Source organism: Cricetulus griseus (assembly GCF_003668045.3).
Source record: "Cricetulus griseus strain 17A/GY chromosome 1 unlocalized genomic scaffold, alternate assembly CriGri-PICRH-1.0 chr1_1, whole genome shotgun sequence".
NCBI classification, from domain to species: Eukaryota; Metazoa; Chordata; class Mammalia; order Rodentia; family Cricetidae; genus Cricetulus; species Cricetulus griseus.
In genome coordinates this window covers 112,356,494-112,372,232 of record NW_023276807.1, presented here as the reverse complement: position 1 = coordinate 112,372,232, position 15,739 = coordinate 112,356,494, and the positions used below count along the sequence as shown (strand labels likewise).

General features: G+C 36.6%; 1 protein-coding gene across 1 annotated transcript in view; it reads left to right on the top strand.

Moving 5' to 3' along the window:
• The window catches only part of Fbxl5 (F-box and leucine rich repeat protein 5), a 34,995-nt gene extending 19,655 nt beyond the window's left edge, over positions 1-15,340 (top strand). Inside the window, exons 7-11 of the mRNA XM_027387013.2 lie at positions 178-326; positions 1,216-1,298; positions 2,092-2,814; positions 9,339-9,487; positions 14,542-15,340. Coding sequence (XP_027242814.1) covers positions 178-326; positions 1,216-1,298; positions 2,092-2,814; positions 9,339-9,487; positions 14,542-14,618 — 1,181 coding nt within the window. The 3' untranslated portion in view covers positions 14,619-15,340. The remainder of the gene's footprint in view (positions 1-177; positions 327-1,215; positions 1,299-2,091; positions 2,815-9,338; positions 9,488-14,541) is intronic.
• Positions 15,341-15,739: the final 399 nt, after the last annotated feature.

Below are 15,739 nucleotides of genomic sequence, written 5' to 3'. Positions count from 1 at the left end.
TTTCACCATTCAGAATTCTCTTCAGAACTTTTTCTTGTTGCCTGAAAATGAAATTGCTTGCAAAAGGGAGTTTGAGGGCAGTATAGAGTATTTCCTATTTAGTATTTGATGCATCCTTTGAGTGGCCTACTTATAATTGGTGTATCTAGTTCTTAGATGTTTGAATTCATTTTACAGAAGAGTCTGCAGAGGAATCGATTGCTATCAGCATTGCACAAATGGAAAAACGTTTACTCCATGGCTTAATTCATAATGTTCTGCCATATGTTGGTACCTCTGTAAAAACTTTAGTGTTAGCATACAGCTCTGCAGTCTCCAGCAAAATGGTATGTACAAATGAATACTAGCTTGAGTATTAAGAAAAATAGCAGTGAGACAACTTTGGTTTGCTTATTAATGTTTATTTAAGAGGGAAACAATAGAGTGTCTTCCTATGGGTAGGTTGTACACTGCTTGTTTTCATATAATTTCATTTTTTATAGTATTCTCCGTAGCTTAGGAATTATTGCCTGTGCTATAGATAATGGAACTGAAACTAGGTAGGTAATCATTTATTTGGATTTATAGATGTAAAATGATGAGTCTTAGTTCGCTCTGATTGATTATAACGTGTAAGGAATGACAAGATGGACAAATGAGATGAAACCAGTTTTATAAAAATTATGACTTCTTACTCCTTAGGTAGTCCTTAAAAATGTAGACTTTTTTTCAGGGTCTAATTTTCTAAGAATCTTTAAGAAGATTGCTAGAAATTTGAATTCAGGGACTGGGGAAGTAAATGGTTCATCTAGTAAAGTGCCTTTTGTGCAAGCACAAGGACCAGAGTTTGGATCCCCAGCATATACAGATAAGTGTATAATAGAATGTAACTAACCACAGTGCTGGGGGTCAGGAGAACTGTGTGCAGAGACAGCAGATTCCTGGTATTCATTGGCAGCTACACTAGCAGAACCTGTGGCTTTAGAGTTCAGGGAAAACAGTTATCAGAAAATTAAATGGAGGAAGATATAGGAATTAACTTCTGGGCTCCACATATACCACACAAACCAAAAGAATTTGAGCACAGAGTATATCTATTTTAATGTGTTCTTTAAGTTTTTTCTTTCAGTATGAGTATAGACTTAGGAAAAGCCAGTGGGTTATATTTAGTATTGTCTGTTGCTTATCTAACTAAAGCTCCATGTGTCCTCATGGCGACTTTCTTTTCTTTCTTAGGTTAGGCAGATTTTAGAGCTTTGTCCTAACCTGGAACATCTGGATCTTACCCAGACTGATATTTCTGATTCTGCATTTGACAGGTTATTTATTTTCAAATATAATAAATTCTGACTATGAAATCAGTAAAAAATTCTCTATTTTCTTGCTTACATAATCGCTGTTTACTCATTCTATATTCCTGCTAAATTCCTGCCATGTGTAGCTGTAACTTGCCTTTTGTTTATATATGGCAGCTGATCCAGAACATTTTTACAGCCATCTGTACGTAGTGTCTAAGCTTATGAATCTTGCTTTGTAACTTTCTAGATCAACATTACCCATTTTCAAGGTTTTATTCCAGTTTTTAAGTGCTATTTTTCAAAACTCCCTTTTAATTCATTGTTTTTCTGGTTCAGTACCAGTTTGTTCAAGCCACACTCTTTGCAAATGCTTCTTCCTTAGAGGCTACTAGTTTTCTTCTTATTTTAGCTTCCCCTTTCTTCCAAGTTCTGATATATCCTGTTTCAGAGGGAGAGAGAGATTCTTCTACCCATTTCTAGAGTTTGCTTCTTCTGAATCTTCATTATGCAGTATTGAGTCCTCCATGTGTACACTGCTTTTCCTCTACTGTTTACTTGTAGAATAGGACACTTACATTTCTCCCATCCATGTCTTTCTCACATCCTGTCCTCTACTAGGTTAGAAATAATACTTGTTTTTTTAATTACTTGTCTTAGTATCTTTTTGTATTCCTAGCACTAAAAATATCCCCTAATGATATAAATTCCAGAAACGTTTAAGTGATGATTTTGTATTTAAAATAATTCTAATGCTCATCTGTATGTATGTAGTTTAATGCTTTTGAGAATTTAATAGTCTTCTTTCCTCTTGTAGTTGGTCTTGGCTTGGTTGCTGCCAGAATCTTCGGCATCTTGATCTGTCTGGATGTGAAAAAATCACAGACATGGCTCTAGAGAAGATTTCTAGAGCTCTTGGAGTGCTGACATCTCATCAGAGTGGCTTTTTGAAAAGTGCAGGCAAGGCCACTTCAGCTCCATGGATAAATAAAGACATTACCATGCAATCCTCCAAGCAGTATGCCTGCTTGCACAATTTAACTGACAAAGGTGTTGGTGAAAAAATAGACAATGATCACTCTTGGACTAAACCTGTATCTTCTGAAAGTTTTACTTCTCCTTACGTGTGGATGCTAGATGCTGAAGATTTGGCTGATATCGAAGATGCTGTAGAGTGGAGACACAGAAATGTTGAAAGTCTCTGTGTAATGGAAACAGCCTCCAACTTTGGTTGTTCTTCATCTGGTTGTTACAATAGGGACTTTGTGGGATTAAGGACCAGAGTTTGTTGGCAGCAGCATTGTGCTTCTCCAGCCTTTGCATATTGTGGTCATTCATTCTGCTGCACAGGGACAGCTCTAAGGACTATGTCTGCACTCCCAGCGACTTCTACAATGTGTAGGAAAGCATTAAGGACTACATTGCCTAGGGCAAAAGACTTAATTTATTTTGGGAGTGAAAAGTCTGACCAAGAGACTGGACGAGTACTTTTGTTCCTCAGTCTATCTGGATGTTATCAGATCACAGACCATGGTCTCAGGTGAGTGATCAGTTCCAGTTATTAGGAAATGGACATATTCTTACTCATTCAGTTCAAGTGCATTGTGATATATAGAGGAATATGTATTTAGAAGTTTAATTGCTTAGTAACTGGCCACATTACATTTTTTTTTAATATGTTTTGGTGGGTTGATGTATAGGTTATTGTCTCAAGGGCATTGCAGAAGTACATTTTATATTGAGGACTTTGGAAAGCATGTCTGTTGTAGTTTGGTGTGATTTTTTTATAGCCTTGAAGTGCCTGTAACCAAATTGCTGTTGGTCTGCATCCACTCATTGCTGCTGTTGAGACACGTTTTAGTAAGTAAGTAGCCTTGGCTGGCCTGGTGCTTGCCTAGTAGACCAATCTGGCTTTGGACTCACAGAGATTGACCTAGTTCTGACTCCTAGGTGCTGAGATTAAAGACAACACTTGCTGCAATTTTGAGCCAAGGACTCTCACTCTGTCCCAGGCTGCCCTCATACTTGCTGCAATCTACTTCCTAGAACCACATGGGAGTTCATGAGTGCTTGAAACCTTCTCTAACTCTAGTTCTAGGTGACCCAGTGCTCTCCTCTGTCCTCTGAAGGTACCACATATCATCTTGATACGAACATACATGTAGGCATATCACATCCAGTTTTGGCATTGTTGGAGATCAAACCTATAGACTGTGTATTGTAGGCAAGAACTCTAGAAACTTTGTGACATCCCAGCCCTATAAGCACAATCTTTAGCATAGGATACTAATTGCCTTCAACTTCCCTATTACTCCCCCCCTTTTTTTTAGTGGAGAGAAAATTGGGGGTGAAGTGTTCAGTATCTCTGAGTGACTGACAGGCAGATCTCACCAGCCAGGTCTTCCATATGCTGTGGGGACCCACCTAGAACTGTTAGGTTATGAATACTCTTTTTCTTTTTGGATTTATTTTTAATTATGTATGTAGGTATGTGTTTTTCATTTGCACATATATGGGGGGTCTTTGCTGAGGCCAGAGTCAATGGATCCTCTGAAACTGGAGTTATGGTTGGTTATGAGCTGCCTGATACAGATGCTGGGAACAGAACTTGGGTCCACTGGAAGAGCAGTAAGTACTCTTAATCTGAGTCATCTCTCCAGCCCCTGTTAAATGGTGTTATAGGCAGTACATGCAGAAACATACACCTATATACATAATTAAAAATATGCTGGAATGGAGTTAAATACTTTAGAATTTCATGGGTTTTAATAATTTGATTTTGACCTGGCTTTCCTCCAAACTATTTCAGCTTCCCCATTCTGGGATAGGTGTATGCCCCCATGGTGGGCATATGTTTAAAACAGGAATTGATTTTTGTGTGTTGGTTTATTTATTCCTCTATTTTGTTGAACTTGTTATTGTTAACTGTGTTTTGTAGTGATTTTTTTTTCTTCTTTTTCCCTATATTGATGAAATAACCCAGGACATTATATGTATCAGACAAGTGCTTTTCAGTTGAGCTAAACTCCTAAGTCTGTGTGTGGATTCTTTAAGTTTTTCTACATCCAATGTCATTTATAAACAGATCATTTTCATTATACCTTTCCTGTTTGGATGCATTTGCTTTATTTTGTTTACTCAGTTGATCTGACTAAACTTACAATGTTTTAACATAAGTAGAAATGACAGTACTATTTCAGTGATTGTAGCTATGAAAAGGTTTAGAAATAGAAAGTTGTCTTCCAATTGTGTTAAGATTGTTTGGCTCTCTGGAGCCTCTTGATACTAAACATGAATGTTAAAGGTAACTGTATCACTGAAAAGCCCACCCACCATGAATCACAAGGCTGCACCTAGAGCTCCCTATGAGGCAGCTCTACAGAAGAGTTTTCTCATCCTCCACAATTATTTACTGCATGTGTGATGTTGGCAAAGGGCCTTGTGAATCCTGAGCTGAGTCTTGTAAGTGTGGTGAACTTCTGAGTCTAGTGAGTTTTATGGATTTATTGAATCTTCTGAGCTTCTGCCTCACAGAGAGAGTGTTTCAATTTAGGGAAAATAGTATACAACACCCCTTCCTTCCTTCCTTCCTTTCTTTCTTTCCTTCCTTCCTTCCTTCCTTCCTTCTAGATTTTATTTATTATGTATACAACATTCTGCTTCCATGTATATCTGCACACCAGAAGAGGGCACCAGATCCCATAACAGATGGTTGTGAGCCACCATGTGGTTGCTGGGAATTGAACTCAGGACCTCTGGAAGAAGGTCCTGGAAGTCAGTGCTCTTAACCTCCGAGCCATCTCTCCAGCCTCTACAACACCCCTTTCTAGAACTCTGATTCATCCTATACCCACATCCCTGATGTTCTCTGAGTTTTGGAGGGGCTGATAAAGAAATGATTATTTTTCTCCATTTATGGCTGAGCATTCATTTTACCATCTGCTACAGCACTTAATCTCAGCATCTGGACAAGTTCTGAGTCTTTGAAAACTGCTTAATGTTTTCCTCCGTGACTGAGATTGACAGCCTCCGTAATCTGTGGGCACAAATACAAATGTTTAATTGAATGCAGTTTCTAAAAACTGCACATCATATTTACTTAAACAAAACAGTAGTAGTGACCTCTCTGGCTGCCAAAGCATAGAGAGGTAGCCCATTTTGGGTACTGTGACTTTTAAAGAGTGCCTTTCTCTTTATGTGTAAGGTGCCTTTCTTCAAACTGTTTTGTCTTTTGTGGGGTGTGGGGTGATGGGTGGGAGTGATGTCTTAATTAGGGTTTTATTGCTGTGAAGAGACACCATGATCATGGCAACTCTTAAAAAGAAAGCATTTAATTGGGGCTGACTTACAGTTTCAGAATTTAGTTCATTGTCATCATGGCAGGACATGGTGGCATGCAGGCAGGCATGGTGCTGGAGGAGGACCTAAGAGTTCTGCATCTTGATCCATAGTCAGCAGGAGATTGTGTTCCTCAAGCCAAGCTACACTGGGTGTAGCTTGAGTCTATAAGACCTCAAAGTCCACCCCCAAAGTGACATTCTTCCTCCAATATGACCGACCATACCTCCTAGTAGTGCTCACTCTATGGGCCAAGCATTCAAACACATGAGCCCATGAGGGCCATACTAATTCAAACCACCACAGGGAGTAAGGGATCCCAGAAACCTGTGTGACACTTGAGTCTTGGAAGAGGGTCAATCTCTGAGGCAGATTTGGGTGTAGATTGGCCAAAAAACTGGTGACTGGGGCTGGAGAGATGGCTCAGTGATTAAGAACACTTGTTGCTTTTGAGTTCAATGCCAAACTTACTCACATTCTTCTGTAACTTCAGTTCTAGAGGACCTGATGCCCTCTTCTGGCCTCCACATACATATAAAATAAAGTTAAAAATAAAACCAAAACTAATGTCAGTGACTCTGAGGTACCTGTCAGCACCATGGGCCCAGGGGCCTAGGTTTTAGTTTCCACTGGAACAATGTGTCATCTCAATCTGATAATAGTGTGACTGCTTAGGATGACCAAGGCACCATTTTCTCTGGAGGCAGGAGTACTACTTTGCTTGAGGTATGGGCCATAATCATGGTGACAAGGGTATTTATTCCCTGGGAATTTGGAATCATGGGCAGGTGTGACTCTGATCACAAAGCCTTAGGGATAGAAGGATGCCATGACTACTTCCCTCTGGAGCAGGGCATGTTCCAGCAGTTGGTTTTAGTTCCAAAACGTTATAATGCAGCCAATGCATGGGTAGGAGATGGGACACAGTTTGTCTCCTTCTGTGGCATATCACAGCTGTGTGGTCTCTAGTTAACTCTGTCAACTGTTTAATACTTAGAGGACTGTAAGTGTTCAAGTGTTCACCACAATGGGGTTGCTGGAGGTCCTTTCTTTCCCTTTACCTACAATAAGAAAGAAGTTCCTCCTGGTTGCTGGTTGGGGATTGGGTTGTGGAGATGAAATGTTTTCTTTCATTGTGGTGAGGCTACTCTGGACTCAAGGTTGTATACAGAGTTTCTGATATATTCCTTCTCCTTGTGTTAGTTTCATCCAAGTGTAGTTTTTATTGGTTGTCTTGCTGACTTTTGGGGAGGGACCAGCTGTTAGGGTCATTTAGTTGGCTATCTTGCTGACATCTCCTAAAAACTCTTAAAGTCAATGTTTACTAGCTCTACCATCTTTATTATTTATTATGTGTTACTAATGGGTGATTTTCCTCCCATATTGTTTTAATATTTAAAAGTTTTTCATTGGGTACTAAATAATTTGAATTACATATCATTGAATTTGGGACTTTTTAATTCTTTAATAATTATTCCCTTTGAATCACTATTGTTTGAATCAGTTCTATAACTTGCACATTTTTCTGTGCTTTTTCTTCTCTTTGTATGCTTTATTAATTGCTCCTTTCCCTGGCATTTCCTTGTTTATTATTCATTTGTCTTTTTGTTATTTCAGCCTGTGTCTGATGTACTTAGGCATTTGTGACACGACACAGAGATATTACCAGAATACATTTTCTTGCTGTTTGTTACTAATACATTTTAGTCTATCATTGACTTATACTGCCTTTGTTTAAAACCAACTTTATAGCATTTGCTGCTAAACTTTGTAATTTTGATATTTCGACTTTTTACTATTCTTATCCTTGCCCAGAACACACATGGGGTGAGGGGGATGCATTCACATACACACTTCAACTTTAGGCCTAAATAGCTGTTTACTTATTTTTTTATGGTACTGTCTTCTTTTGTCTTTAATAATTTTATTTTCTCTTTGTAACAGTACTACAGGATAAAAATTCTTATTATTTCTCTCGTAGCATATGTCATTATAAGAAACCTTTTTTGACCTCTCAAAACCTTTCTGTGTGTTTTCAGAAGAGTAGTCCTCATGTGGTATTATAATTGCTTGTTTGTATTCATAGTTGCTTTCCCACTGAGAGCCAATAAAGACAGTGACTGTACGGATTATTGATTTAGATATACTTCTAATAGAAACATTTTACATTTCATTCAGTTTGTTTTATATTCAGACACTATTTGAGCTCTTTTAGACTAACCTTTGAAAGGAACATGTTTTGTTGTGAATTTGCTAAAGTTCTTAGACTTTATGAACTAGTGGGTTTTAAGTATTTTCTCCTTTAAAGGCTTTTCTTGGCCCAATAAATCCCAGCACTTAGGAGGCTGAGGCAAAAGATTCTTTCTATACCATCCTTGGCTACATGAGTTCAAGGTCAGCTTGAACTACATAGTGAGACTCTGTCTTAAAAAAAAATTCCCTCATTCCTGTCAAACCATGTAGATTCTGAACTACTACCATTGTTAACCTGAAGTCTATAGAGATGGCAAAATGGGTACTTCATAGCTGTATAACATTTGATTGTATGGATATAACACATTTTGTTTATCCATTCTTCAGTTGGCCTTTGGGGTGATTTTGCTTTTTATCTGATGTGACTAATACTGCTGTGGACATTTATATGTTAGTTGTGGTATAAACATGTTTTATTTCTCGTGTGTGTGTGTGTGTGTGTGTGTGTGTGTGTGTGTGTGTGTGTGTGTATACCTAGGGGAAAGACTTATTAGGTTGTTGGGGGCACAGAGCTCCTTGTACTCACCAGAGAAGCACTAAGAGAACCAGGAATGTTTATCATACAGGGATATCTTATCTCCTCACTGGAGGAGAAAAAAGCCAAATACCTGCATTCCATCCAAAAAGTTGAGAGTGGATTTTGTTAATGACCTGGTGACCTTTTGCTATCTGTAGAGGCAGACCTCGCCCAAATCACCCTGAATGATTATCTGAACTCTTTCCTCCCCAGACCATTACCCATCCTTAGGGGAGATGTCACATGTACTTTATGGTCTTCTGACGTCACTTTGTGCTATCAGTCAGAGACCACACATTAGATTCTAGGTCTTTTAGCTATAGAAGCCACCCTCGTGATCGAATGTACTTTGTAAAGGAGTTTCTATGTAGTCCAAGCTTTATCGTGCTCCTGAAATTGAACCAATTGGACTGATAGTTGCCTGGAAACCTTTTCCTAAATTGTACTGTGTTTTAAATATGCTGACAATGAACCACCTGGCATTAGATGCCCCGAAGTGGTTGGTGAAGTCAGTCTGCACCGGGTTTTATGGTTATTTCTTCATGTGTTTGGTTCACTTCCCTTTCTGACACCTGTAGGGCTCCCCTCACTAGGTTATGGGAGGAATTCCAGAACTGGTAATTAGATTTCAGACTTCAGGAATTTTCTTGATAATTTTCAGTAGGAGAATGAACAGTACATCTCTAGGTCTCAATGTTTCTTCATATAAGAATTGAGTTGTTATAAGTGGTCTTATAAAGCAACGTCCTATGCTTCTTTATTGGAATCTTTAGGAAAAAGCTAGAACATTTTTGGAGTCATATGTTTCTGCCTAAGGATGAGTCAGTTATCAGTGTTTTATAAAAAATTTATTATCAAATTTGAGAGGTATGTAAAATATTGATAGAGTGAACTATTGTAATATTAAAAATTTCAAAGGTTAGTATTTCCTGACTGTCACATTATTTCTCTCGCAGGGTGTTGACTCTGGGAGGAGGGCTGCCTTACTTGGAGCACCTTAATCTCTCTGGCTGTCTTACTGTAACTGGTGCGGGGCTGCAGGATTTGGTCTCAGCATGTCCTTCCTTAAATGATGAATACTTTTACTACTGTGACAACATTAACGGTAATGCCTTTTAACAGTGAACTACTTAAAGGAGTGCATTTAGATTTTTTGGCAGTTCTAATAATTTTTATTTGCTTTCTAGATTCTCAATTGCACAGATTTCAGGTTTAGTCCTTTAAATTTAATAAAATTAAAATGATTTGGGTTTCCAAGGTAATATAAACAAAATACCATTCATTTTCACTTACTTCTTGAAGTTAAGTTTCTTTATCCATTCTAACAGATTTTTGGGCATGTAAGAGTTTAAATCATTTGAAAATGACAAGTTGTTACAGAAATACTAAGTTTATTCTGAGATTTTGGGGATTCTACTGTAGTATTGTAGCACTCACCATTAACAATTGACTAGCTTTGATTTCTAGACACACTGATTTCTTAGGAATGACAGACTCATGCTCCTTACAGCACTGCTTTATCCATCGTGTTAGATAGACAAAGGAAGACTCTGGCAATGTGAACTCTGGAGCCCCGAGTCTTGTTTCATATTATTCTCTCTTAAGTAGATTATGCAGTATTGAGAAAAGACCGAGAGTCTTCCTTATGTATGACCAAAATTTCTATACTGTTTTAGAGGTTGCTCCTGAACCGATTTAAAAACCATGAAGTAGAGATTTGAAAGAGTGCTTGCATAGCATGCATGAAATTCTGGGTTTGAGCCCCAGCACCACATAAAATCAAGAGTGGTGGCTTGTTCTTGTAATTAATCCCAGTACTCAGGAGGTAGTTTCAGTAATTCAAGGACATCCCTTGCTTCAAGTCCAGCTTGGACTATGTGAGACTCCATCTTAACCCCCCCCCACCTCCCACAATATCAGTTAAGCATCCCCCCCTTTTAAAAGTCTGTTGGTTAGAACATGATTTTCAAATTATATTTGTTGCTTTTTTGGACATTTGACCGTGTTTAGTAGAAACTGATTTTTTCAAAAGCATAATAAAGCTTCTCAATTATTAATAAATAGAACAAATCCCTTCTTAACTAAAAACAAATTTAAACAGCTCCATTCTACTATATACCTATCTTACACTGTTGTTTTTGGGAGCCCAGTTATTCTGAAATGAGAGGGAAGATCAGAGTTTATCTGAGGGAGAACAGTTGACAGGAGCAGGAAACTAGAGAGAAGGAAACCATTTTAGCATGCAGAGAAGTTAGCAAATTTCCTATTGCTTGGAATTTAGATTTCTCTTAAAATAAATGAGATGGAGATCTCAGCTCTTTTGTTTCTGGAAGAGCTGACATGTTCTTGACAAAAGTAACTTCTTAGAACCTATCTTTTTCTTGCTGACAGTATAGAAGAAGGAGTGGAAAGAAGAGAAAAAAAGTTTTTTTTGTTTTGTTTTTTGTTGTTACTGTTGTACCTAGTTGAACAAAGGAAAAAGGATATTCATGAATGGAATGTTTTGTTTGTTATAAAATAAAACCACAGGGGACTGGACAGATGACTTAGTGGTTAAGTGGATGACTCATATTGTTCTTACAGAGGACCAGAGTTTGGTTCCCAATAAGCACACTGGGCAGTTTGCAACTGTCTGTAGTTCCAGGGCATCCAACACCCTATCTGGCTTCTGTGGTCAGTGTACTCATGCACATAAATTCAAACACAGACATGTAATCTCAACAACTAAAAATAAATATAGCTGTTCTGTAGACCAGGCTGGCCATGAACTCACAGAGATCCGCCTGCCTCTGCCTCCCCAGTGCTGGGATTAAAGGCGTGCACCACCAACGCCTGGCCAGTAAATATATCTGTTAAAAACAAAGCTTCCCAAGGCTTATAGGATGCATTTTTAGACTAATTAATAAGTAACTTTTAAATAAGATATTTTGTATGTTACATTTGAATTGACTATATACTTTCAGTATGGATTGTGTTTGGAAACAAATCTCATAACCTAATTTGTTGTGCTTAGTGGCTTTAGGTATTTTAGTGAAAAGTATTGAGTTTTAGTTAATTTTTATTATCTGCCTACTTTGTACTTAAGTGTTTTTAAACTTTTTGAAAAATATTTAGATGAAAAAGTTAAATGCTTAAAATCTTTTGTACTTTAATATTATTTTTATCGTAATCTGTTTTGAATATGTAATATCGGCATTCCAAAGGAGCTATTTACTCCTTTGCTGAATGTAATTTTTTTATTTCCAATTTTCAGTAGGAAATTTTAATTTAGAGATCATTTTCTTTTAAGTTTTGAAAGGTATTTATAGTACTTGAAATAGTACTAAATTTCTTAAATTGGTAGAGCATGATTTGGATGAAATGAAAATCCTTTAACATTTATAGGATGACTTCTCATTTAATGCATTTTCTAGGATTCTAGGTAGTTGTTCTTAAAGCAATACTTTGAGTAAGTCTTTTTTGTAAAAGAACTTGTAAGGTACTAAAATTATACCTAGTTATAAAAGGTGACAGCATTGGCATAGTGTCTTTCAAAGCTCAGCTTGTACAGGAAATACTTGGTGAAGGTTTAGGCTTATTTCTGAAAGTAGGTAAGATCTAGTACATGGTTCAGAGTAATGAGGAAGCATACATATTTGAAAATAACATTTAATTTAAAATGTATTTTGTTAAAAGAAAATCTATGTAATTACCACATTATTTACTAAAAAAATTTAATGCTGATAAACTTTACTTATAGATTAAGTAATGAATGAAAAGGCAGAATGACCTACATCCTAAGCACTGGCAGACACTGGGGAAGGTGTTAGCCATCAATTCCATTTCTACTTTGAGCAAGATATTGTACTAAGCTCTGATGCCAAACACACCCTCTGGCTCTTCTGAATGATTCTCCATGATTTTTGAATTGTTACTTGACTTGAATATGCAAGGTGTCTTACCTGTAATATTCACACAAACCTTTGTCATTAACGTGGTTGTTGTTTGGCCTAGTTTTGAGCTCTGAAGAACATTTGAACAATGTTAGTGAGTAAACTTCGTTGTGCTGCTTTGCATTTCAGTTTGTGCATAATTTAGCAGTTAAGATAGATTAGCTCATAGTTCTGGAGATGACAGTCTCAGATGATTTGCTCTCTTATGTTTCTAATTTAAGTTAAAAAGGAATTAAAGGTAAGTGAAGGTAAGTGAAGACATACGCACAGCATGAGTAATATATAGTACTTAAAACCAAGGAAAAACATGTTATTTTATGAACAGAATAAATTAGCTGCCTTTGTAGTTCTTTTCATCTAAATATAAAGAAGTAGTATTCTTTGCTTTAAAAATTAGGAGAGTTTTACCTTTTAATTTTCTATATTCTCACTATCATTTAGGCTGATATATTAAGTGGCTAAGTCAAATATTTAGAGGGAAGTGTTCTTTGAATTGTTAGTCTGTGGGAGAATACCATCTTTGACCACTTGTACTGAGGAGGATTTTTTTAAAAAATATATTTTAAATGTTTGACATACACCTTAATTAAAAATGGAAGATTTTAATATTAAATAAAAATGGACCTGTAGTGCTCCAGTTTTATAGGGTATTTTTTTAGACGTACAAACATGTGCAATCAGTTTCAAGAGTCTGAAATCTGAGGGCCAATCTTTTTTAATTTATCGTATTTCTCATTTCCATATTGTATGTCATGTCCATTTCCTCTATTTGAAGCTAATTCAGACATGTCAGTCTTCAATATGTAAACATAAGTAAAATAATAATTGATTCCAATTCTACACATGAGTGTAAAATTCAGTGTTTTCCTTAATTTTCCATTTACATAATAAAATATATGAACATTATATCTCAGTGACATTCTCCTAAGAAATTCTTCATTTTCTTTCATATGTGCTGTCTTGGGAATAAAAGGAAATGTTAAACTTCTGGTGATAGATACATGTATTCTGTATTTAATTTCAGTTACCATGATTTCTATCTTACACGGGTATTAGCATATTCACCCTTTGCATATACTGCTGCTCTTAAAAAGCAGATGATGGTGGCACACACCTTTAATCCCAGCACTAGGGAGGCAGAGCCAGGTGGATCTCTGTGAGTTCCAGGCCAACCTGGTCTCCAGAGCGAGTGCCAGGATAGGCTCCAAAGCTCCACAGAGAAACCCTGTCTTGAAAAACCTAAAAACAAAACAAAACAAAACAAAAACAAAACCAGAGTGATGCAAATGGACACTATTTTTGAGTTAAGCTGTGATCACTGAGGGGGTTTATTAGATACATTCTACATTGAAATTCTGTTTCATAATATTTCATTTTGTTTTGTCCTTATGTATCATAATTGCAAGCTTTGGTTTTTCCCAGTCAAAGCATCAAAAACTGCTCCTTAATTCAGTGTACCACCAGCTACATTGAATCTCTGAAATGCTAGAAACAACCTTGTACATTTTTTTCCCCTTATGAAAACAGTTTTATTCAGAGCACTCTCTAACTTTGGTGAAATTCCTGTTAACTTTTCTAATTTTTAGCTATGCTCCTGAATCTAGATCTTTCATCTAGTGTCTGATTGCATAGTGCAGGTTGGGTAAAATTCCGCAAGTGGTTTATTATTGTTTGTAAGTGAATCACTATTTTATATTCTAGATGTTTACTTAATCACTCATTCTGCATTCAGTTTTGGGAAGTAATTTCGCCTAAAGCTACCATTTTGTTCAGAGTTCTACAGATGATCAGAATATGGCACATACATCGAATCTGTGTCTATATAGCATATTGTTTTAAACTTTGAATATGACATTTAATCTAATTTCAGTGCTACATTATTGAGTTGACACAGTTCAGGTGGGGTTTTATGTTTTGTGTTAATTGTGTTTCTAGGAAGGATGCTCGAAGAGTTTGTTTTTAAATTATCTAGCACTCTTATTGTTTCTGTGGATTGTCTTCTTTTCTTCTTGGGTTATAAGATTCTTGGGAAATTTTACTATGTTCCATATTCTATGGAGGATATTTTTGGGAATTTGTGTCTGAATTTTTAATGCTTTTACTATAAAATTTTACTTTCATGATGTCAGTGAACTGCTAATAAAGCAGTTTCAGATTGATAGGCAGAACTGTTTTTGCATGATCTACAAGAAGTTCCTCCTTTCACATGTCTTTTACTTTCATACAGGTCCTCATGCTGACACCGCCAGTGGATGCCAGAATTTGCAGTGTGGTTTTCGAGCCTGCTGCCGCTCTGGCGAATGACCCTTGACTTCTGACCTTTGTCTACTTCAATTAGCTGAGCAGGCTTCCTTTCATGCACTTTACTTATAGCACATTTCTTGTGGTAACAGCTCCCTTTTGGGTGTGTTTTGTTTTGGCCCCATTTCTTACAGTCTCAGAAATTTAATTTAGCAGTCAACTGTACAGTGTTGTTTTTCCTTGCAAAATATATTTTTTTTAGATAGGGATTAGGTTTTTTTTTTTTTCTCCTTTAATTAGGATGAGAACAGACTTACTGGTTTCTTTTAAATGAAATGCTTTAAAAAGTGTATCACTAATGCCATGGTATTTAAAGTATTTTTAGATTATTTTGCATTTTAGTCAGTGGGGGTTATTGGTTCTCTATGTGTAAGCACTGTACCAAGTTTTACAGATCCTTTCAGATACACTTTCTGAACTTTTATTTTCAAAGACTGAACATTTTGGAAATGAATCTCTTTTCCTAACATTTTCTTTATTTTAATAATTCTCAGGAGCCAATTCAAACACACCTAGAAATGAGATTCTTTAAGATTGTAGAATAAATTGGCCTCTCAGTATTTGCTCAGTGAGCTAGCAAAAGCACCTGTCTATTTGTATTTGCTTTAGACAACTGGTTCCACTACTGTCCCTAAACTGTCGAATTTGGGAGGGATTTTTAAAAATTCCACAATTGTTTAAAGAAATGTATAAATAAAATCTACTTTGAGAACTTTACCAAGCAATATCATGTGTTGTGATTTTATTTTAAATCTGATTTCAGGTTAACTAAATGTTTTATTTATTGAGCCTCCATGAAATTATGACTCTTGAGACATTAACAGTTTTAGATACTAAAATTGAATTAAATTTTCTTTTTGAAATGAATTATAATTGTGAAGTTATAGAAAATAGTGCCCTGTCTCTTGTCTTTTCCTTGCTTCTCCTCTTAAGTGCAAACAAAACCGTGGAAGGTAGTAATCCTGCAGTCAGCTTCATTATAGCTGTATTTCCTGCCTGTTTGGGAAGGAGCAGAGCTGGGGAGACTGTTTCAGTGTGTCTAAAAATGAAGCAAGAGTTAATTTAACCAGTCGGAGGAATTCTGGAACACTTTGCAGTTCAGCTGACATTTGAATTAAACACTG